Source organism: Alosa alosa, chromosome 5 (genome assembly GCF_017589495.1).
Source record: "Alosa alosa isolate M-15738 ecotype Scorff River chromosome 5, AALO_Geno_1.1, whole genome shotgun sequence".
In the NCBI taxonomy this organism is placed as follows: Eukaryota; Metazoa; Chordata; class Actinopteri; order Clupeiformes; family Clupeidae; genus Alosa; species Alosa alosa.
In genome coordinates this window covers 11,469,582-11,495,265 of record NC_063193.1, presented here as the reverse complement: position 1 = coordinate 11,495,265, position 25,684 = coordinate 11,469,582, and the positions used below count along the sequence as shown (strand labels likewise).

At 44.1% G+C, this 25,684-nt stretch overlaps 1 protein-coding gene across 3 annotated transcripts in view; it reads right to left on the bottom strand.

Moving 5' to 3' along the window:
- Nucleotides 1-3,031: 3,031 nt before the first annotated feature.
- Nucleotides 3,032-25,684, bottom strand: part of hapln1a (hyaluronan and proteoglycan link protein 1a) — a 30,418-nt gene continuing 7,765 nt past the window's right edge. For 2 of the 3 annotated variants that reach the window (XM_048244322.1, XM_048244323.1), the window contains exons 2-5: nt 17,016-17,153; nt 7,553-7,927; nt 5,942-6,241; nt 3,032-5,331 (exon numbers count right to left, since the gene is read on the bottom strand). In XM_048244322.1, coding sequence (XP_048100279.1) covers nt 5,045-5,331; nt 5,942-6,241; nt 7,553-7,927; nt 17,016-17,103 — 1,050 coding nt within the window. In that variant the 5' untranslated portion in view covers nt 17,104-17,153 and the 3' untranslated portion in view covers nt 3,032-5,044. Of the gene's footprint in view, nt 5,332-5,941; nt 6,242-7,552; nt 7,928-17,015; nt 17,383-25,684 lie in introns of those variants that run through there. The other variant, XM_048244320.1, reaches the window with a different exon arrangement.

Here is a 25,684-nt window from a genome sequence, read left to right as displayed (position 1 = left end):
CTTCAGTGTGGACGGAACATCTGTTTAGTGGTATCATATGTTGTATTTTTTGTATTATTTAGTATAATGGGTATATTTGTGAGTGTGTGAGAACTCTATGGATACACTGGGTTATAGACTGTGGGAACTCAGTTAGCTACACAGCTAATGTTGAGGCATTCATCATCAGAAAACAGGATGCTGGTCTGGATGCAATGTGTGGTGTTGTCAAAAATGATGCTAACTGGTGATTGGAACTCCATGGAGTAATGCAAAACATGCAATCAAACTTTAATTTGTTTAAAAAATGATGCTCTAGTTTTCACTTTTTTCTTTACTTTCATAAGGGGAATGGGAACACTTGCCAGGGAGTTGTCTTAACAAAACAATGCCTTCATTCAAGGCTCAGAAGAACAAATTACGCACTCCTTGTAGCAAGGGTGCTAGCACCAGTAAGGTTCCCTGGCCACTATACCAAACAGGTTGACGCAAGGCAATTAACACATTGTGAAAAGAGATGCTGGTGGGCAAGCAAGCAATGCCCAAATTACTTATGGGCTTTTCAAATTACACATTAAGTTCTGCGTCATTCATCCAGAGAAGCAACCTCACAAACGCAGGAAACCATCTGGAGGGAAACCACCTTCCTTAATTCTCCCTGAGAACCACTCCAGACCACTAATAACTGTGTAAAATGGGCAAAGTGTCCAGGGACACTCATCAAAACAATGAAGGAGCTGAGTGATTTGTCAAGTATGGTCCAGAAACACTGAGGGCCTCACCCTTTGGACGGGTGTTGTCTGCTGATCCACACCCATAAATAATGATCTGTGTTTTGGCTGAGATTCAGCCTTCATCTGAGTATGCAAAGACACAGATGAAGAAGACTGAAGTCTTTAAATGCCTCTTTGTGAACTGTGCGGCACTTGAACTGAGAAGGCCCTGGTGACCGAAAACATGTTGTTAACTTAATTAGTAAGTGAATTAAACTTAAACATGCCCAATACCTAATTAGCTGAATATTTAAATGATCTAGGTTTGCATTATGGCTGGCCTTTTGTAATATGAACTGGTCACACTGATGCCCTACACATTTTTTTTATATTTTTTGGGCTTTTTTTTATGCCTTTAATGACAGGACAGTGAAGAATGACAGGAAGTGAGTGGGAGAGAGAGTCGGGGTGGGATCCGGAAAGGACCACGGGGCGGGAATCGAAACCCGGGTCGCCGGCGTATGGTGCAGGTGCCCCAGCCAGTTGCGCCACAGCTGGGGCCAAGGGATCTCATTTTTAAGGTGCAGTGAGGATATGACCATCAACACACCTATACACACCCGTCGATTGTAGTTGCTTCTCTTTAAAGGAACATTTTGGGAAATTAGCTTATTCACCATCTCCCCCCAGCCAACTAGCTCCCAAAAGTGACAAAAGAACAAGGCAACTACAGTGCTACACTCTGGGGGCATGTTCATGAGCCCCCATGAACAGCGATTTTTGTTAATGCACCTGACCACACCTATTTCCATTTGACAACTTGTGAACTCGATTGTCATAATGTTTTAAATGTTTATAGTCTTAGTTACACATGCCTTTCTCCCAGCAGCAAAATGGGTAGTTTTAGCACCTTTGTGCTCCCCTCTGGTGTTATAGCTGAGCACCAGCTGCTGAAGAGTAAATAGAAAAGAAAAATAAGCCTTGACCACTGTTCAGGACTCCCTGTGCACACAGAGGCCTCCACAAAACCTCTTGAAAGCCATACATCTTTTGTTGGCTATTGACCCTGGCTGGATTTGCTTCTCCAAGGTCTTGGAGCACCTGACATATTTTCCACATTAGGGGACCTGGGTTCTCACTTTACCAGCAGAAGCGAGCGAGCTCTGTGTCCACTGTTAAGGGGCAAGCAATTTACAAGAGGATTATGTAACACGCCTGATGACTTAAACATGCCAACTTACAAACAGATGTGTGCACAGTTGCCATTCCTCACACACATACAGTACACACACACACACACAGATACATACACTCACACATACACTCACACACACACATTGACACTGATACACTTACTCACTCTCCAAAAAAAGCTTTCATAAAAAGTTGAAATTTTATTGTATTATAACTCTCTCTGTGAAGTTGTTGGCACTCACCACATTGGGCCATCTCGTGAAACCCTCTGTTTAATATTTTCTAATGCCTCAGATTCTCTGCAGCCTTTACGTCACCTTCTTACAGTGTGGTGTCAGTGAGGGCATTGCATGCTAATGGTGAGTTGCCCTAAAGGCAGGTGCCCCCCTCTTCTAATGGATTGCAAATAAAGCAGATAATTTAAACTGCAAGACTTTGCACCCTTTCCACTTTACAAATAGGAAAGATCTTCTTCTGCTCCCCTCTCTGTGTCAGTGACGGAGTGCACTGCTTATGAGATTATTTCTCCTGCTGTTCAAGAACCATCACCCATTGTGGTTCTCTCAATTCGCATAACATCTCATAATATGCATTTGAATTTCATAACGCTAAGCAGAACATTGTGCGGATGAGGCTAAGTCCAAGTTAACTTTTTTTGTTTTGTTTTACAAGCCAAAGAGTTGCAAAGGGACAGGAGACATTTCCAGGAGACAGGACAAGGGAAGGGAGACATTTCCAGTTGTGTTCCATCATGGGCAGCCGCCAGGAATCTGCTCGTTGTGGGTGCTGCGATGTTGGATTTGCTGTCTAGCTGCTAACAGTTATCATACTGAACTAATTAGGCAGGGTGGTCTCAAGTGTTGCTCTGGTTCTAGTTCTACCACAGTGTGGTAAACTGTGAAGGGTTCGGATCAGATATACACTGATTCCTTACACACCATCCAAAACTCCTCTGTTCTGGAACATGAAGTTACCAGTCGGCTTCACAGTCAAACCACCCTTCGCACAATAATGATCACATAAATCAGACCTCTCCAACCCCGCTGGCATAGTATCTACCCAACAACCACACCAACACTGAAGGATTTAAATGCAGTCATGATGTGAGAGGGAGGAGGAGAATAAAAAAAGTTTCATAACTCAAGTAAAATTTAAGGCTTTTATTTTCTGTTTGGAGCTGGGATCAAGTAAACATAATTTGGATGGCATTTGTACTGTTGTGTGTACATAAAACAGCATGTAAAATTGACCTATTGGCAATCATCTTTGTGGCTTTACAACTGAAATTGATAATGCAAAATGCAGTGATTTAATGGCAAACTCAAACCAAGCAATCATATAACAGTACTATATCCCTGTCACATGGAGTAGGCAATAGGGGATATTTGAATCAAATGTCTTTTAAGCTAAGTGTCTGACCTGTTCTGCTACTCATTGTGTGGTGATAGCTGTGGTTATAAGAACAATACAGGATGGCTTTAGTATTGGTTTAAATAGAGATGGTTTAAATGTTTCATGAGTTGCATGTTTCACGAAGATGCAAAGTCAACTGTTGAACAGTTGCTAGTAGCAACAGCACTCCAAAAAGCATGGCATTATTGCAATCATTTTATCGTTTTACGCATTACTGATGAAAAATATCTCAGAAATGAAAATCAAATGTTATTAACTAACTGTAATGTTCAGCATTCCCTTCTCTGTCTCATGACTCAGTCAGACTCCGCGTTTTTCCTTTTCTTTAAATCTCTTGTTGTAAACTTCAGATAGATGAAAGCCAGTCAAATGGACCGCCAACAGACACCTAACAAAAGGCTCTGTGTAAACTACTGAGAGTCTCCTGTGACTGGGGTATGAGTCGATGACTAACATGGCACTAGCAACAACAAGGTTTAACCCAAACGTCTTTATGCACTGTTGCCCTTCAGCAACTGGGTCTTAGGTAAAATGCAAGTGCCTCATGGAACTATGATGCAGTTTGTCATGGGCATACAGCTGACAAATATTTGAAAAACTCTCTATTTGGGGATTTGTTTTTTTCCTGTCTTGGCAGCAAGTGTCCAGTGTTAAGGTTGATACAGCTGCAAATTTTCTGTACATACATAGTGTTCTGTCATGGGTGACTATACATGCCAACTATGAGACATTGTCAATTCATGGCAGCTGTGATGGTTATACAAGCTAAATGCTAACTACTGCTTGGACAGGTTTTTTACTAGGTTTTAGTTTGAAACAGCCAACTATGGCTCTAAACTCAGTTTTGAGCATTCAACTTGGGGCGTCCATGCAATGCATTTATGAGGCATTCTAATATAAATCTATGTATGAGGACATGTAAAAATGTAATTACACAATACAAAACAATGTCACAATCAAAGAACACAAGAAAAAAAGAATAAAAAGTGGCCATACAAAGTAAGTTTTCAATAGCTAAAGGGAAAGTTACATAGGCATAGAACAGATACCTGGTGACTATGATTAACCATAAAAGAGGAGGAAACAACTACCTATCAACACAAAGGCAGAATGACACATACATTCATTTTATATTTCAAGCAGATAAATCAAACACATGATCACAGTTTAAAATGTTCAAGAGTACACTGAAAAGCTGTCAAAGGAAAATGGACATGAGCCTTGTGAGTGACAAAGAAAGAAAATAACAGTTACAGACCAGACCAAAATAAAAAAAGAAATTTGGATTTCAGTCTTTCCAATCTAGCAGTGGCTTTTTAGATTTCAAAGAAATAAAATGTGCTTCAATGAATTACTCTGACACATTCACAGAAAATAATCATAGCTAGCCTGATGTGTCTCAATCCACTATCATCCCATTCATCTACCACTTGAGTTGCATACACTGTAGATGTACCAAATATCCAATTGTTTGTGTTTATTCATATTTCATGAACTTTCAATAACTTTTATGCGGTTTACCAATGTATATGTGTGGAATGTTTCAGTATATAAAATATCTTTTACAGTATCTGAGGTTTATTCTCAGTTTGTATTTATAATATAAAGGTTATCACAGTTTGGTGGAATAATGCTAGTTCATGCTAATAGTCCATTGTGTACTAAAACATGTTTTTTTTTTTTTTTTGTTCGTCTATCTCTTTGGTTGTTCTGTTCGAACCTTGACATATCTGGGTTACGAGTTCTTACTGGGCTTTGTAGCAGTAAACACCGTAGAGCTTGTACTTCTTGTCGGGGAATCCGACCATGCGCACGGCGGCCTCCGTCGGGCTGCAGTTCTTTCTGGGGTTGGCGATAGGGTAGCGGACACTACCATCGGCCAGCCAGCCGGCGTCGCAGCGGTCATAGCCCTGAAGCTTCCAAGCGGAAAACATGTGGCCCACCTTGGCAATCTCGGCACCGTCATTCTGGCAGGCTTGCACGGCCTCATCGAATGTCAGCTTGTCAGGCTGGACCAACCAGTAGAAACGCCCTGGGGATTTGAAGAGAAAAGGCTGTGAGTTTGTGCGTTCTTCCATGTCATCAATATGTATTTAAAGGGGATATGTGTGGCTTTTTTTTTTACTTCAAAACATTGAAGAAATGCTAGGTGTTGCCCAGATAACCACCAAAGTTGGTATGCTAAACAGCTAGTGTCAGACCATTTTGGGGCGGTACTCTGTAATTCAACTTTGTACAGTACCTCAATGCAATACAATGCAAGTCAATGGAAGAGTGCCATGACAAACATAATCATCAAGACAACTCAAATCCAACAGCATTCTATACGCACAGCCCCTTCAATGACAGAACTAAGAGATGACACCTCAGTTATGACACCACTACTACTAGGACACTACTTGTGAACTAGAGGAAATTCCCCTTAGTCCAGAGGCTTAGTGGGTGGAAAATATTTACCACAAATAAGCAACCATGGGCATGGGACCTACAGTACAAGTATGTTCACAATTCAACAGCATTACCAAGCCAATCAGCCATCTGCATTGCTTTTTGTCTGCTACAGTGACCGAATAGACACACATGTTAGCGAGTTGCAAACATTTCTACATTTCTTCTTTGGGTGATATGCTGGCTTGTGCTACCTGTCAGAGGCCCAGTGAAGCAGAAGGCATCGAAGAGGCTGTTGGACTTGTCACGAATGCCGTAGTTCCTGACGCCAGCGCTGGCCTTGCCGCCGCAGGGCTCCCTGGGCTTGGTGATGGGGTACTGCACGGAACCGTCGTTCAACCAGCCAGCGTTGCACCAGTCCAGGCCCTCCTGCCAGGCATCGTACAACTGCTCGAAGGAGGCCAACACAGAGTCCTGATCCAGACAGGCCCTCTCGCCATCATGGAAGTTGAGGTTGTAGCGGCCAAGGCGAGGGTAGTACGGGTACACAACACCTGAAGAAAGCAAAAGGGATTCTTTACCAGAGGAACTGAGGAGTAGTTGACTGTGAAGTTTGTGATGGCCCACAGCCATACAGCGCGACTTAACATCCAAGAAGGCAAGGGGACTCTTTGTGACAAATATATTCAAATGTTGTGGCTTGCTCAGTTAAAGAACTGTCAAAACAGTTAATGATAAAGTTACTCTTCCCTTTATGTATTCCTTAAACTGTCTTGTGTATAGTAGGTCTAGTATCAAGGGTGAGATTTGTTTGGGAATGGGGGCAAAATTTGGTCGGCTATTCAGCCACTTCAGCACATTTTGCCTTCTCCACTGTGAGAAACACAAGGACTTGATTCAGTTACATCAAACAAATCACTACCAGCTTCAGAGATTTCCATTGTGCTGGACAACGATCTCATGTTAACAATGGCTAGTTGTGCCAGGCAGCTTTCATTATGCCCAGCAATCAAAATTCTCCCTGTTATAGACTCCTTTTGTTAGCCCAAAGCCAAGTCCGCAAGGGCGGTCTTGGCCCAGATGGAGCATGGAAACCACATACTATTACAGTGTGCAGTTTGTTATTGCTTTTTATAAAAGGAACGTCCTATGCTTGTTTTATAGTTATGTAAATAAGGATGGGTATGGGGGGAAAGTGGAGTAGACTGTGGTTTAATGTGGCTTATCAGCCCTTTGCTAAACGTCCTTCTGCTTACTGTTATTTAACAGACCTCTGATGTAAATAACATTGAGTCATCATAAAATATATGAAAGACAAAATTATGTGCTTTGGTCTAATGCCCTATAAAAACAAACAAACAATAACTAACAAATAATAATAAAAAAGTGGTGATCTCATATGAGGTTACACTTTAGAAGTGTCACCAGTTGTGTTGTATAGCAAGCTCAAATGTTCCAAATTGAATTTGACCAGACATTGCCAAACAATAAAGGGCCATTCCCACTATCGGAATATGGTAACTATAATGACAGCAAAACCAACAGTTAGTATGAATGACAACATCCACACCGCATATTATAATGATAAAGACATGAAGAAAGATATTGTTGGGCATCACTTTCAGAGTGATTTTAAGAATGATGCAAAGCTGACAGCCAATGACAATCATTTAAATTTCAGACATAAAATTCTTTGACATGAACTTCAGCTTCTTATCGGTGGTCAGAGTGGATGTTCTTATTGTTATAGTAACAGTTGTCTTTATAGTTATCGTTCCTAATGTGAATGGCCCTTAAGATAGTATAATTTGTTTTCCATTGCCTTTTGCACTCAATTTTACGGGGAAAAAATGAAGGCCTCTTACCCTTGGTGTTTTGGAATTCCACGGTCACCTCCACAACATTGTCGTCCATGCCATCAATGACCTCGCACTTGTACTTGCCATAGTCGTCCAGGCCCGCGTTGGTGATGACGAGGGTGGCGTCATTGTCATCAGCTTCCCGCAGGAAGGCGCGGCCCTGGAAACTCCCGTAGGCCTTCTTGTGGAAGCCCATGGACACGAACACATCACTCTCCTGCGAGAGGTCCTGACTGTACTTGGTCCACTTCACCCTCATGCCAGAGCTGCCAAAGTTGAAGCCAAAGGTGCGGTGCAGGCGGCAGGGCAGGGTGAGGTTACCTCCTCGGGTGGCGACGATGCTGGGAGAATCGGTGATGACCTCGACATCTGGAACATTTTCTAGAACATAACAGACAGCCTTTTGTTAAAGGGCTGAGCTGTGGGGCAAGGATGTTCAGAGTAATTTGTAAATCCTAACCCCCCGACAATGCTTTCTAGGGCTAATTTCTGAGCAAACAAAAAAAAACACAGTATGGAGAGCATGGCTAAATAGATGTTTCTTTTCTTTCATTCAACAAGGCAGTTCAAAAGCAGAACAAAAGAGTCATTGTGCATGGTGGGAGACTGATGCAAGCCATATAAATCCAATCATAAGGCGGCCAGACCAGCCAAACCTTTAGATCCACGAACGAAACGACTAAATGGTGCCGTCTGCCCGTGTGCACATTATTGGAAAGCTATGGGAAATTATAACATCTGGAAGTGGTTAAAGCCCCATTATTATCTCTGAGGAGGTTCTCCCAGTTACCTGTGAGAAAGTCCTGGAGGCCCGGGAATTTGCATCATATTCCTTTTTTTCCAGAGAACAGCTTTGTCAGAGAGACCCTTAGCGGAAAATACTCCTGTCATCAAAGCTCCCTGTTCATTCCGTACAAGCCATTACACTTCCCCCTCTCACTGCGCCCCAACTCTGGTCAGTTTGCTTAACTGTTGCCTAGCTGGACAAAGAACTGGCATGTCCTCCCCTTACTTCTTAATGCAAGTCTTCTACCTCCTACCTCTTTTTTTACGGCACACACAGCACAAGATCTTACTTCATACACCAGATTCTGCCATATCATCAAGTTGGATTAACTCTTGCTTTGTTCATTCTGATTGGACTTAAACATGGCTTTGGCTTGTTTCCTCTCCTGCAGACAAAGAGTCCTTTTAAGTTAAGAGATTATTTGCTAGGTTAAGTGTAGAAATTTCCCTGATGTGAGGATTGCAAGCAGGCCATATTATACTTTATGGACATACAAATCATTATTCCTCAAGCACATCTGCTACACTGTTGGTTTTACTTGACCTCTGGGGTCTCAGAGATTTCATGGCCCACATATATTTTCTGAAAACCAGCCAAATACTTAATGTCATAGCCAGTTCAGCAACACATACGCATCATCATTGTGGGGTGTAAAATCTATTTAATTTGCACCATGTTCTGTCACAATAGACAATTATGTACACACACTGAAGAATTTTCAAAGGACAAAGATTGTTTCCAAATAATTTGTTATTGGGGAAATTGTTGAGACAGCATTTATTATGACCGCCAAGCGCAGCCGGGCGGTCATATAGGTTTAATCAGATTTTTTTTTTTTTTTTTTTTTTTTTTTTTTTTTTTTTTTCGATGTCCAAATTTCCGTCCAATGATTCCGGGACACTGAAAGACCGGGGTAGACAAAACTTGGTGGGCATGTAACCCCATATGGATAGCATGGAACCATCGTTTTTCGTTTTGATCTGTAGCCCCCACGCTGGACTGCACCCCCCGAAAGGAGGGTAGGGCAGACACAGTTTTCTGTGAATATCTCGAGAACCGTAAGGTTTAGGAGGACCATTATTTTTTGTATGTTGATCTCAAGGGGCCATGTCAACGCATTCCATAACCACTCATTTCATGTATAGCGCCACCTAGTTAAACACAAAAAAAGTAAAAATGAGGTGGTGTAATTGAAGGTATCTGTGACCTAACATAGTCAAAACTGCCACGAAATTGGAAGTGTAGAATCATTATGACAGTCTCTGTATGCACGCCAAGTTTTGTGGAATTCCGTTCATGGGGGGCCACACAATAAATTAATTTATGTTACTATACACCAACTGGCCTGTAGGTGGCCGGAGACAGTTTTCTGTGAATATCTCGAGAACCGTGGGGCCTAGGAGGTCCACCTTTTTGTATGTTGGTCTTAAGGGGGCATGTCAACCCATCCCATTACCACTTATTTCATGTATAGCGCCACCTAGTTAAAAAATTAAAAAGCATAAAATTAGGTGTTTTCATCTCAATATCTCTGGCTGACAAGGTCAAACTGCACAAAATTAAAAGTGTAGGATCATTATGACACCCTCTGAATGCATGCCAAGTTTTGTGTACTTTCGTTCATGGGGGCCTTACAATAAAATAATTTATGTGTACATTTAGTGACGACACCAACAAGGATTCCCGGGACACTGAAAGACCGGGGTACACAAAACTTGGTGAGCATGTACCCCTCATATGGATAGCATGGAACCGTCATTTTTCGTTTTCATCTGCAGCCCCCGCTGGACTGGACCCCGAAAGGAGGGTAGGGCAGACACAGTTCTCTGTGAATCTTTTATGGTATGTTGGTCTCAAGGGCCCACATAAACCTGGCTCATAATCACTCATTTGTGATTTGCCCCCGTAAAAAAAAAATGAAAATCAGTAGGATTAAAAGAAAGCCAAAATAAATATTCATCATCATCATCATGGCTGCATTTTCAGTATTGGCGAGAAGTAGTCGTTTGTCCACTAGATGATCGTTGCAGTGAGACGTAATTTTGTTGGAAGTTAAAGGGGTTGGAAAAACAATGGACGCTTCATACAAGGACTGTAATTTACGCGCAGCGAACATCTAATAAGGATAGGACGATGTTCACATGAAGTGTAATTCCCATTTCTTCTTGAGCCCGAAATAAATCTGAGGATGTTTATCGGACATGCTTGGTTTTACTGCAGGTACGTTAATCTTGTAATATCAATAAGGACCTAGGTAATGTTACCGTTAGCGTTGGTTGAGTGATGGAGGCATTTGATTTATTGCATTTGTAGAAAACTATAAATGCGGTTATACCAAGCAAATGTATAGCAGCACTGTTTGTATCTTTCGACTGTCATTTATTGCACGTGCTACAAAATCATTCTGTGCAATGGAAGATTTACCAACGTTACACCCGGTCTGATGCAGTTTTGCCTATACATGCGTGAGACTGAGGCGCCTGTTTATTTTGTTTTAAGTGCGTGCAGGGTGTGAGAGGGGAATCGATGTGCTTTGATTACAGCTTGGTAGTTGTAGTCTGTGAAATTAAAAAAGCGTGTGTGTGAAGTATCCAAACAATGACACCTTCATTTCATTATGGCTGTTTTAGCAAAACACCTTAAGCTACTGTGTAGTAGGTCCCATTTAGAAGTGGCTACTTCATTTGCGCTTTCCTTGACTCATGGAGCTGCGTGAATGTTATTAGAACTTTTAAGCCCGCGATATGACAGTTTAAGTCCGCTTGATACTGTAAGGCGTGAAGCCATTGGTTTCAAAGGAGATTTTATTTGTGTCGCTAGCATAGCCTATTGACAATTTATGTTGTCAATAGGCCTACCTTATAATCCTACCTGTAGCTTGGGGAAGCTAACAACTTTCTATTAGGATCTAGTTTGTTAGTTACCGTTTTGTCATAACTCCCTGATGCATTTTTTGCATTTAGAATAGCCAGAGCGTGTATATCTCAATCGGAAAATTAAACAATATCGGGTGCCTATGGACTAGGCTGGGTGAACCCAGCCTGATCTGCCCGCTATTTATTATTTTTTTGATTTCTTAAAAGATTGAGCTTGGTCTGATGAAAGCCAGACTAGCCATGGACCTCAGTTAAACAATGCAAGGGAACATGAATCAGCCTATATTTGCACTAACAATAACGGACAAAAAGCTCTTCAACTTTGGCCCGTTAAAATGTGTATGAACAGTCTAGCGGCGCATTTCATCAAAGGCCCATTTGGACATGACAGTTATTTGCACCACTGGTTAGATGTAAAACAGCACTTCGTTTCAGACTAGGCTACTGTTACTTAATTTGTGCATTAACAATAACGTTTCAGACTACTGTTACTTAATTTGTGCATTGACAATAAAGTATTACATGAACTAAAGATGACTAAAATCTTATGTAGAAGAAGAAACATTCACAAAAAATCCATCCATCCAAAAAATGACCTTTGTTTTTTGATAGCTGTTGAAAACGGCATGGAACTGACAGAGATGTTTTTGTTTATAAATACATAAAAAATAAATAAATAAATAACATTATGCTGATACCTTTTGCTTTTCCCAAATACAATGTAGCCTACAGGTGTAAGTGACCTTTCATCAATCCAGTTGCAATGGATGAACTGTGATGAACTGCCCTACTTGTGATTGTTTAGAGATTTTAAAGGTTTTATAACAATTCTACATCTTCTTTGGCTATTCTACAATCTATTCACCTTTTCAGCACCAGTAGGGGTACTTTCTATGCAGCCCGCACACACACACTCAGGCATGCCAAACAAGCATACACAAAAGTTTCAAGAGTGGGGGATGGAGTAAAATATGGAGACAAATTGAAGTGTGATTTATTTTCGCGGAACGGATGTACAGGACTGAGCGGCGGTCATATTTTGTACCGCTATGCGGTACATCTAGTTTGCTTAGGTTTGCAAAGGAAATAGTTGGTCCTGCCTTTCCCTACTGAGCTAGCACAGTACCGCCTATTACGTATGAACCTGTCATCTTTATGTGTTTAATGCGTCCGATGAGATGTGGAGTCATATCCCTGGCCGTTCTGAATCTGAATTTCACAATCTTGCAGTTTCTCTCTCTCCCCTACTCTCTCTCTCTCTCTCTCTCTCAGTTCCTTCTTTCTCTCTATTTCTCTCAGTTTTTTTCTCTCTCTATTTCTTCCTCACTGTCTCCAGGTCTCTCACTCTCCTCCTCGTGTTTCTCCTGTTTCTTCCTCCTCTGCCCCCCTTCTCTCTTTCTCTCTCTCCCTTTCTTTCTCTCTCTCTCTCTTTCTTTCTCTCTCCCTGCCTCTCCCACTCCTCCCTTGCCATTGTCTCTGGTCCGCATCTGTCTGGCGTGTATACTGGGACCTCAGTGGAGTCAGATGCAGCATATCCGCAGGCTCCCGGGGCCACACCAAAGCCACGGCGCGCAAGGCGTTCCGCTGGCTCTTCCCTTCCACTGGCAAAAACCTTTCCCACATGTTGCAGCGGATACGGGAATCACTACCAGGCCTTCCAGGTTTTACGCCTTCCGCCCCAATCACCACCCCTGTTAGCCCCCACTCACTAACCCCCCCCCCAACCTCCCCCTTCTCATCCTCTGTTCCCCATGGTCCCCAGCCCACTTTCCAGATTTCCTCAAAAGAACAGAGACGGCAGTGGACACAAAGTGGCTCTTTCCTTGACTCTACCCTGCTGTGGCTCTTAATGAACAGAAGGCTACCCCCCCACCACCCCATGCAGGCATTCCCCTAAACATGTATAACAGACACACAAACATATGGTGAAATGCACCAAATGCACAGACAAACACAAAATCACACACACACACACACACACACACACAATGTGCGTCCATTATTCAAGGCCTGTACTGTATGTGAAGTCTACTCATGAGGCAGTGATACGAAATCCCACTTCGCTTTGCAGTAATTAGAAACAATGGGGCCTTGGAGTGAAAGAAGCCCTTCATTTATAGCCAGATCCCTGGATCAGATTTCCCTACCACCCACCCCCACCCCGAGCCCTGAGCCACTTGCATAAGCTCATGAGTCACCTTGTCTCGAGGCCCAATAAATACTGAGGCCTGGAAGACGACGCGCTGAGGTGGCGATGGTTAAGGCTGTTGCATTATGACATAATCTCCTGTCAAAGGGAGCATTCACTCAGCGTGTGCATTGGAAGGGCAACTACCCAGAGGTGACACCATCGCTGTGCTCTCCGCTCCTGCTGCTTTTAAGAGTGAGCTGTCCGCAGATAAGCCTGCGAGAACCCAGCGTCTCCATTCACGATTGCCTGCTGTGGACGATGTCTTACAAGTGCTCTGTGGTGTGATGAAGACGGAGGGGGCTGAGGATGGACTTGGGATATGAGAGCGGTCGCACACACATACACACACTCTTTCTCCAAACAGGGTAAATGTTGTAATAATAGGGTAAAATGTGTAACATTGTACAGTAGTTGTTTAACAGTACAGTTAGCGGATGAAAGGAGATTTGGGTCTCTTTCCTCACATTGACAGATTTAAGATAACAGTCTGGAATGTGTGACTCCGAGTGCCCCAAACCCTTCACCATATATAGGCAAAAATGGGGCTATATTTTCCTTCCCTTTTCTGTCCTTTTCTTCTGATTTCATTTGTCATAGTATAGCTTGTTTATGGAACGCCATTGAAATTAGGTCAAGAGCCCGTTTCTAACTCTTCAACACACAGGCACCAGTCCTTATGGCTCAGCAATCATCCCTTGAAATGTTTGGGTAAGGGAGGGGGTAACAATTAAGTGTATATGACTTAAATGAGCCCATGTGTGGAACATTAAATAGAAAAAAGAAAACTAAACAAAAAACAACAAAAAAATCACAGCACTGGTAGCTGCCAGGACCTACTGGCATTTTACGACCCTACACGATTCTCTGTCACTCAGTAAAAGAGAGGCTGTACAAGCGAGTGATCAGAAACATCTGTTTCTTTGTGGGTACGGAAGAGAGTGCAGTAAATTAACAGTAACGGTGGGATTCGACACGGCAGCGAATGCGAATGAATACTCTCTCCACTTCTTTACAGCTGGCAGCATGTCATCTGTCTATATGGCACATGCTGAAAGCCGTAGACATCGTCAAGGAGCTGTCAGAAAAAGTACTTTATAAATTGATTATACGCTAATGACACAATGACAATCAGCAGGGATTGACAACACTGGGTCCAGCTGTGCCGTGACTAACTGTGTGTTATGGACCATATCGTCCACACACCACACCACACCCCTTGCAGCTTGGCTGAGCTCTCTCTTCTGTAGGTTTTGTACAGTCTCCAACAACATTGCTTAGCAAGCATAACTCAATGTAGACATTAATCATGTTATGTTAGGGCACACATAAGCATACTGGCATGAACACAGGACAGACACACACACACACACACACACACACACACATAACCACTTTACATATAAAGTTGGATGAAGAAATTGAGACACTTCTGCACATATGCAATGATGGAGAGAGAGGGGAAGAGACAATTAATAGAAAAGAAACTGTAATTTGAAAAGGAAACATGTCAAATCAATTAAGGGAATTAACCTGTTGCACAAGCACACACAGACACACACACACACACACACACACACACACACACACACACACACACACACACACACACACACACACAAACACACACACACACACACACACACACACACCACAAGCTAAACAATTCCCTTGTCTGGCAGTCCATGGTCAGCATTGTGCTGTTGCCAGTGCTCTCCTGAAACTCAGTCTTGAGAGCTCATTTAAAAGAGCCATAAAGCCCGGCGCCCCATCCCCCATCCTCTCCGTCCCGAGCCCAGCCTCCATCCCACCCCAGCGCCAGACCCAGCCCCAGCCCCAGACCCAGCCCCAGCGCCAGCCCATGAAGCGAACGGACCATTACCTCAGAGGGGAAAAGGGAGAGTCATTTGGCCCCGGTTCAGCACAGCCCAGAGCCCCCTGCTCTACGCCATAGGAACTTGGGGGTGTGTGTGTGTGTGTGTGTGTGTGTGTGTGTGTGTGTGTGTGTGTGTGTGTGTGTGTGTGTGTGTGTGTGTGGGGGGGTGGTCGAGAAGACTGTTAATCTCAACGCTGTTCCTGTCAAAGCCCGTGCAGAACTCTCTAGAGAGTTTGGAGAGGGTCTCAGCGGACGCTGTGAGTCAGAGCGATCTGGCAGCGCCAGAGACGCCGGTTCTCTGGCAGGCGCTCCGCCAGTGACGTGTTCAGCCACACCCACCCCCCTCGTTCCACCCACCATATGGCATGGACACATAAAGATCCACTGTGTAGAACCTACAACACACCCAGCACTCCCTCTCAGTCTCTCTACCACTGCAGTCTCTACTCCCCCCAACACACACACACACACACAAACGCGCACACACACACACACACACACACTCACACACACACACACACACACACACACACACACACACTCACACACACACACTGACACATGCACACACTCACACAGACACACAGACACACAGAGAAACACAGACACACAGAGAAACACACACACACACACACACACACTGACACATGCACACACTCACACAGACACACAGAGAAACACACACACACACACACACACAGAGACACACACACACGCACACACATCCCCAGCCTAGCCCGCTTGGCCAAGCATCTGACATCACGGCCCACAGGGGGAGTGTAAACGTTTACACAGAAGGAAAGCATCACGTCTGCAAGCCACTGGCTGCAACCACCACCACTACCACCACAGCCGCTGCGGCTGCCGCTGAAAAAAAGACCCTCCCCTACAGAGAACAAGCATCTCTGACAAAGGTCTGGCATTCACAAACATACAGTCGTTAAAGAGCCCCAAGAGAGCCTGGTATAGACATAATACTCAGACACATGTGCTGAGCTGATGTGCTCCATACAACACGCCCCCCCCCTCCCCTCACACACACACACACACACACACACACACACAAACCCTTTCTGTCACTATTTACATTGTACTTGTAAAAGTAGCCCTCCTGCTCAAGGTTGTGAACATGTGCGTACATAGAGGAAAGGTGAGAGTAAGATTCTTGTTGAGGAGAGAGCTGTTCTAAGCTACTAGCTTAGCTCACCAAGGGAGTTTGGTGTGAAGTGCTGAGGTAATGTGAGCAAGTGGAGAGTGGAAATTGTTCAGCCTGACGGGTTGCTGAGAATTAAACAACAGCAACTACCAAGGGAAGCTGAAGGCTTTATTACCCACAAAGTGCCGGTAGCTACAGACAGTAGGTCAGAAAAGGAATCTGCTGCCCCCCCCCCCCGCTAGCCCCCTCCCCCCCTACACACACACACACCCCAGTAAATCTATCAAGTGGAGCTTTAGCACTTTGCAGAATGAATGGAATCGCAAGAATCAGATTTTCATGAATAAAGGCTCTCTCTTTCACTCTCTCTCCTTCTCTTTGTCTTGTCATTCATTAGCATTCACATTGATACACAGACAGACAGACAGACAGACAGACACACACACACACACCCACACACACACTTTCTCTCACACTCTGTTTCTCACACACCGTGTCTCTCTCCCATACACTCATAAAGAGATACACTTTGCTGAATGCACTCTCATCCAGCTCTGATACACTCTCATCCACTTTCATCTCTTACCTGTGGAGTAGACAGCACTGCCGGCCTGGTCTTGCACGCCGTTGGCCAGGCTCAGGGCCAGCATCGCCATGGAAAGCAGAATAATCATCTTCTCTTCTGGGTGGTTGCCTTTTGCTTTTCTTTCCAGGGGCCTCTTCTCTGGGAAGGTTAAAACAATTGCGGACAGAGATGCTTCTGTTTCTTTTTTTTTTGTTGTTTAAAGTGCACACAGCATAAAAAACCTGAGTCCCTCTCTCTCTGTGTCTCCCTCTGTCTCACTTTCTTTCTGCCCTCACTCTTTGTGTTTGCCAGCAGACTGGAGTTGCGGGCAAGCAGACAGGCGCGCAGGCAGGCAGGCAGGCAAGCGGGCAGACAGCAGAAGAGCGTGGTACCAAGTGGGGGGAAGTTTGGGCTCCACACAGGTCCACACAAGAGCCTTTTTATTGAAGCCCTGCAACGGGGCCACTCCCCCCCTCTCCTCTTCCGAGAGCTCAGAGAACGAGAGAAAAGGAGAGAGAGAGAGAGAGAGAGAGAGAGAGGAGAGAGAGAGAGAGATAAAAGAGGGAGACCATTACTATGGAGTAAAGTGTAGAGGATCCGGACTTAGTCACAAAAAAAAAGTCATTTTGAAAAAAAAGGAAAGAAAGAAAAAGACCTAGAGCTCTCTCCAGCTGTCGGTGGAAATGTCCCTTAGGCTGTCTTTGCAGGGGAGATAGTGTGTGTGTGTGTGTATGTTTATGTGTGTGTGTGTGCACATCCCCTCATGTGTCTTAAGTCCTTGCATGTTTTTTTTTCTACGGTTCAAAGGTGAGCAAAAATGAGTGATGAAGGACACTTTGTAATGTTCATGAGGAAAGTTATCAATGCCATGTGCTGTGGCTAGTGCACGTGCTTTTGTATGTCACATGTTTAACAATAAGGTTTGTGGCTATATATCTAAAAAACGGAATTGCTCATCTGGGCTGAATGGTTCATTGTCTATTCATCTGGTAGTCCCACTACCGGACATAACTGCACATATAATAGATTAATGTTATGGCCATGCTCACTTTGGCTTGACCATCTTAAATCACACCTGTTTTTAACAGGCTCTCCAATATTTACACAAGCCCACTCAACAGCTCTACGTGTCTTAAAAGATCCTCTCTGTCTTTCTTTTCCTTCCACCTTCTAATCACTGTCCCACGTCCCCCTTAAGGAGCATCACGTGGCCTCTAACCGATAAGGGGAACCCATATCTGAGATAATGCCAATTTCATGTTGGAGCTTTCTACTCAGACTTAATTTGGGGGCCTCCCATTATACCCAGCAGTGTTGAGCCACTGATAACCCAAACGAGGGGATAAGGAGGTGGCCGAGGCCATGTGTGGTCCCACCAGGATGTTTTTACAAGCCGCTTGTCAGAGGCATGAGTGACAGGAGAGCAGGGCAGAAAGGTCACGCACTTTATAAGGAACTCCGTCTTTGTCTCTCACACACACACACACACACACACACACACACACGTAAACACATATACACACACACGTAAACACATACACACACACACACAAATGTAAACACACACACACACACACACATATGGTGTTCAGAGGCCTTGAACACATGGCTGCTGAAGCTGAGGAAACTGCATCTTTATTACAGTAAGAGAGAAGAAGGGCGGGGAGAGAACATGCTGAGCTGTGACGGCAGCCAGTCCTCACCGGGCCCCTTCGACGTATGGAAGCCCAAACTGGAGTCATACTGCCCACACCCAAATGCTTAAGTCCACCACAGAACTCATTAATTACATAAACTACGTGAAAGCTTACCTCTCATTTTCACACAAGCCAAAGGTACAGCGTTGAGTCATATAAAAATACAGCACATGGTGGGTCAGGGCCTACGGTAAATGTATATGAGTCAGTATTTGATCACGGGACCAAGGCAAAGAGCCTGACATGAACTTTCGCTCCATGTTTTCTTTTTACAAATTGACACGGGATGCTATAAGATCTCATAAAACAATAGTCTCTTGAGCTTGGAGGGGCCAGTGAACCATATGTTCCATATATTCATGACCAGTATGAAACTGAGGGTGGAGGTCATATAGCACGGGAGGAGTAAGTAACCATGGGCCCAGGGCATGTGAAAGGACACACTGTGAAATGTACCTTCGCACCATAATTAGATTAACAGCATATTCCCTGGTCAATGAGACAACAGAATTACGTTGGTAAAACACAGCTGGCATGGTATCAAAAGTGTAGAGGTGAGGAGTGTCAGGACACAACAGGAAAGTATTTAGATTCATTGCCTCAGAAACTTACAGGCACTGGATGATCCACACTGGCAATACCGTGCATTAGCTCTCTGGAAGCGGCCTTCACTATAAAAGGCAAAATAGTGAAAAACAAGGGAATGTGTGTCTTACTAGACACGTATAATACATCATATGTCGGGGTGCAGTGTTTTGAAATCCGTTTTTGGTCGTTAAAGCCAGACTTTTGGACAATGAAACACAATCATATGGCAGTAACACAGCAGTATGTCCATATGCCTATGTCTTCTTGCCACAGTACACTTTAAGCGTTTTCCAAGGCATATAACTGCTCCAGTTCAGATAAGTCCACTTAGTTGAGTTCACTAGTGTTTTTTAAGGACACAACTCGGGACATAATCCAGAACAAAACTATAGTTAGGACCAAGCAACAAACCAAATAGTTGGTAAGCTAGCTTCTAACTTCTCATTCTTATCAGCAACACCTGATACCTCCGGGTGCTCAGCCTTGAGTCTAAAACAGTGACTAGAGTTCCCTTCAGCTTACTGGTCCAAAGCCAGTAAAGATAGTGGGAAGATAGCCATTCCATTCTTCATTCACAATGTTATCAGGCTCTGGTTTTGTTCAGTTACATTAACTGGGCTAATTCAGGACAGCTAGCAGCAGTGGTATTGCTAAAAACTCCATGATGCCATTGGACATAGATGGCAGTTAGTTACATCAGGGAAACCATGGAAAGAGGTGTGTCAGATGCTGGTGAACAAAGCAAAAACAGTTTCCATATGGTGGGAACACAGAAATAGGGCAACAAGGGTGTGGTAAGGGGTTTTACCTTGGCTCTTACCCAAGACGTTAGCTCCCATTAGTTCCACCTTTATAAATGGTGACATGGGCAAGTTCTCTCTGGGGGCTTCCTGTGTAAGTTATACAGGGGTCTTTGTTCTCTCTACATGCAGTTTCTCCAGACTTTACTGAATCAGTCTCTCCTAATGTCCTTGAGTTGGGGGAACCATGGCAATATGTATACAACAACTCTACAACAGAGTTTCATCGATTAGCATTAATAAAATGTAGTATTGACATGAACATTAACACAAACTCATCTTTACATTTTTTAGTGATTGCCATTTCAGTAAACAGCAATACCAATAGGCTATCTATTTAGAAATATAGACGTCTGAGATAATAACGCTATTATGGATGAAGGCTGAGTAGCTCACAGACACATGCTCAACATAGCATTCTTTCGAGACAGTTTTTCCAGTCTGCTGCCCATAAGCAGATATTTGTCTTCAATTGAACAGACAGGATCTTTTGTAATTTTCAGGCTTGCATTCATTGAGTTAAGTGCGCTGGGAGACATCTGAACGAACAACTCCCCTGGCAGCCGATTGGTAAAACAAGGCTGGTGAAAAACAGTTTGAAGCTCAAGAAAATCCCAGAAGTACGGTCCAGACCTCGAACGGTTAATTTGTGTTCATGCACTCATTACTTGGGATCAGCATTGACAATGGGCCCGCCGATTTGATATGCAGCACGGTGCTTAGTAATGGGAAGCTCTCCAAAGCAAACGGCTCACCCAGTTTCTGTGGCGGCATGGCCGTGAACGCCGCAGTGGAAAGTTTTCATCACCAAAGGAGCCAACAGGCTAGCCATGCGCGCATAGGCCCCATATGTACGTACGCCCATTAGAGTGTATACATTACATGGGCGGGTGCACAGTACGAATGTGTCAGTGATGGCGTATGAGTCAGTGGTGGAGAGTATTAGGGAGCAAGGGAGTGTTTCGGGATGGGAGCCGGTGTGTGTGTGTGTGTGTGTGTGTCTGCACATTGTATGTATTTACATATGGACCGTCTGGGAGCAGAGGCCTTTGGCGTCCCACCCAGAGCCCCTCTCCTCGTGTCTGCTGCGTCAGAGCCAAGTGTCTGGGGCTGTGAGCGCATTAACAGCTGGCCTATGCTTTCCATATCACATGGAGGGGGCTATGCTTCCTGCTCCTGGCACGGTGGTAGGATTCCCATCAATGTATGGCTGTTCCCTGGGCTGCTGCCACCAAGGCTGTGGGACGACGGCCAATGTACAACCACTCCCCACCACCACCACCACCGCTACCCACCCCTCCCCCTACCTCTCTTTTGGAAAACTCATACAAGGATCACTGGCTTTTACAAAAAGGTCCTAAACCTGAGTCCCATTTGTAATGTCACAGTTTGAACACCCAGGTTGGGGCCGTTTGACCCTGGCCAGAGAGTTGCATCTGTTTCCCATGTGCTTTGCATCATCTTTAAGAGATAATAAAGAAAACCTTTAGGAAGCAAGGTGGTTATTATCACCAGAGAGGAAGAACAAGGGCGGACGCGGATGGTGAATTCTCCATAGAGAACGGCAGCACTTGGCCCCATTGAAAGGAAATGTTATAAGATAGGCAGAGATGAAAAACATTGATGATGTTGCTGGCTGAGTGTCTTCTCTACATCTGGAGGGAACAGAGACAGCGAGAGAAGAAAGAGAGAAAGAGAGAGAGAGAGAGAAGAGAGAGAGAAAGAGAGAGAGAGAGAGACTGACTCTTTCGCATGATCTCAATGTCAATTCATCCTTCCATCTGATGCTTATTACATGTTTTTTTATTGCTTTTCATTTGAATTTTCCCCCCATCTTTCTGCTCCGGGCATTACACTGCCATCTGTGCACAATGTCTGGCATCAAGGGTGGCACAGAGCAAAGGCTTATCACTATCTCTGCCAACTCTGTGTCACTACACAAAGTCTCAATGGATAACAATTGTGAGGGTGGTCAAGCACATGTGTGCACATATGTTTTTTTTCCAATCTGGGATGGATAATAGACTATTACAGCTGTTGGGATGGTTAATAGAGTATTACAGCTGTGAAGGCCCTTTGGGATTAAGCACATAGCATGTGTATATATCCCAGCCGTGCCACATTACAATGGCCCATGGGATGATCTGAACAAAGAGAGAGAGAGAGTTAGTTCCAAAGCAGAACAAAGCTATCCGTTAACTCCTACACCCTGTCCCACAAATGTATCCATTTCTCTGCATCTCACACACACACACACACACACACTCACTTCATCTTTCTCTCTACCACCCATACTCTCACCATCTCTGTATATCTCTAACACTCCACCTTCTTCTTTCTCCCTTGAGCACTCTCTGTCTCCATATCTTTCTTTTTCTGTTTTACATCTCTGTCATACTAAGCTGAGCCCTTTTACTTGGCCTCCACGAGCCGTCGTCATCTGTGTACAGGGAATGGGATTGATCCTGCGGGTTGGACCCAGCTGTCACCAATTTCACTCCCAGAACTGTGAGAACTGCCCGTCATTGTTATAAAAGCCTTACACCTATAAACGATAACTTGTGACTCAAACCACTGCAATCATGTCATTGTATAACAGATTAAGTTTGTGTTGTGTTTGCCAAACACAATCTATTACAAAAGCATTAGTTTTGCTGATTGCGTCCTTGCTGAATCACTGAAAAGCATTAGTTATGCCTGCATGATTGCTGATTTACTGGTTTGTAGGGGTAAAACAGTATTGTGTGGAGGAAAGCTGCTGTCATGTAGTCTAAAATATATAGGATCGATCATATCAAACAGATGTATGTAGAAAATACAGTATGCAATTTTAGTGCTTTAGGCATATATGGTAAAATGCTTGCATGATTGGGATACTTCTCTAGGGAAAATTTAATGAGAACAGCAGAGCAGCACTGTGTGAACAAGAAGCAATGCAGAGTTGGCCATTTTCCCTAAAATTGTCGAGGCCATAAGAAATGTGTTTGTGTTTTCTGTGCTCCTTGTAAGCCTGGGGATTTCTTGAACATGGAACAACCGACAATCCCCATCAATAACGGACCTCACATTTACCATGTATCCTTTATGCAAACATTGCATTGCATTGTGCAATTGTACTTGGCTATCCCAGCTGAGTCTATATTGTTTTCTTTAATCAGAGGGAGTGTAAGCAGACGGTATACAGATTTCCCAGATGTGAAAACTTCGTCACCACCATCTGCAACACAAAATGGATGCAAAATGGTGGCATGCACTCATAGTTGTGCTCTGGTTCAACTTGGGATTTTCGGGGGATTACAACAGATTTAGCCTATGTAATTGAACACGAAAAGTCATGTTAATGTCACAGCTACCATTCTACTGCTACTGCAGACCACTTCCTGTAACCTTGTTAAATCCTTGAGGGGGGTTAGGCAGGTCGGTAGTCAGGTTTGACCTATGGCAGTGTTACCAACGTGGATGAAAGGCTGGGGGCACCAGCGGCTTCTCTCCTAGTACATGCCATTATTCATCATTACATACTTTTTTCCCATTCCATTACCAGAGCCTTCTTGAATATCACACCCTATTTGCAAGGGTAGCACTCATGGGACAAATTAGTGTGTGTGAGTACAATTCATCAGAGGTTCTTCTGGTTCATTTTCAGTGATGAAACATGGCCCCTGCCAGGCTTAAAAGCAGATGCTGTGGGGTGGCGCCATGGAAACATACAACACTGGGAAACTCCTAACTGATAACAGATACAGCCGCCCTGATGAGGTGGAGGAAACGCTGGCTGTCAAGCGAGCAGAGAAATTAACCTACAGTATGTATAGATTAAGGTGTAACAAGTATTGCTAGCATTTCAAGAGAGTGTAGTAGCCTTCAAGTCCCGAGGCCAATTCATTTTTTGTAAGAATAATAACACCCTCCCAATAATCTGTAATAGCATGTTAAGTCCCCAACAGAACACATCATCTTTTTATGATGAAAACCAGTTGCTGTGTTAGCTCAGCAAATTTCCAGCGTCCAATGACATCACTCACACTTGCAGGTCTGTGTCCTCTAATGGTAAAGCATTAAGTAAATACAACGAGCTCCCAAACCAACAAGTTGCAATGGGAAAAGTCTGGGATCACTCCATGGATATATTGCCATGGTAATGGGTATCAAACTAATGTGCGCGTGGTGGCACAGGCAGAGGTATTACCAAATGTCTGAGTCAACGTTTCCACAACTTTAAGGGGACTTAAAGACACGCTTGGCAGAGAAAGGACTGTGTGCTCCTGACTGCTCTCTCCAGCTACTGTTTTGACCAAGTGAATGCAGTAAACGTGCCATGGGCTGGGTGCTTGCCATGATATTACGTATTACGAAAAATGCAATGTGGCAATCAGAGACACTATTTTATCTGTATATGGTGCCACTTGAAGGACATTTTTTTTGTTTCTGTGTAAAAGCACATTTTGGCTTTTTTTCCCCATCTCATTTTTTTTCACTGCACTTCACAGTCGGGATAAACATTCAAATGTTCCCTGCAGTTAGGCTGACAAAAATTCAAACCACAAAAATGTCTGAGCCTGAGCAGTTACATAAAGACAGAGTGCCATCAAATCCATGGACCTGACAAAAAAAACCCCCTCCTGATTTGAAAATGTATGTAGCGTCTCCAAACGCCCCCGGGTTTCAGCTGAACAGGCCATTTAGCAGCGCTAAGAGGAGCCCAGTGGGGGGGCATGCTGCGGTACACGTGCAGACGCTGCCGGGGTGGGACGAGAGGTCAGGGCGGGGAGTGTCTCCGTGACCCATCAGCAGAGGCAGCAGGCGGCAGAAGAGCTGCTCGGGCCGCAGGGGGAGATCAGCTGCACTGGGGAGGGAGGAAGTCCGGATGGGGATGTTCAGCTGAGCCCACACCAGGGAGATGATGGAGGATGGGTCAGTGGACGGGGGGAGGGGGTGTAGATGGTAGTGTGCCTGGGCGGGCTCACTGGATGGATGACCCAGGATGTCACTTGGGCCAAGTTGTGTGTGTGTGCGTGTGTGTGTGTGTGTGTGTGTGTGTGTTTTCTCTTCGCAGGCACATGTGTTTTTTTCATAATTGAAACCATAAAATGTCAAACAATCCCCTGGACTTCAGAGCCGGAGCAATGATTTCTTGCCAAGGACACGGGGCAAAGTTTACTGAGCCACCTGGCTTCCTGAACCAAGAACTAAACCATGTCAATTGTTTTATTTGATTACCTTTTTTTTTATATCCCTCTTCACATTCCCTCCCAGCTCAACTTGCTCTGTGAGAGAATGGAAAGGAACACAGTTGACATTTTTAAACTGAAAAGAAAAAGTTGAATTTCTATGTTTGAACACCATGGGAAGGTGTCTCCAGACTGAGCCACTTGCAGACGTTGACAGAATGGGAAGGCAGTGACCAGACAGCCAAGAGCATCATGTTCCTGATCAGGAAACTTAAAACCATATTTCTCTTCTCAAACAAGTCCATGACAAGACTGGGCTTCACATATCAATACCATATGGCTTGCTTGGCTTAATCCAATTTCAACCCCTTTGGGATGAAAAAAAAAGATTGGCAGGTGAAGAAAACAAAAGTGTCTCACTAGGAAATTAACTC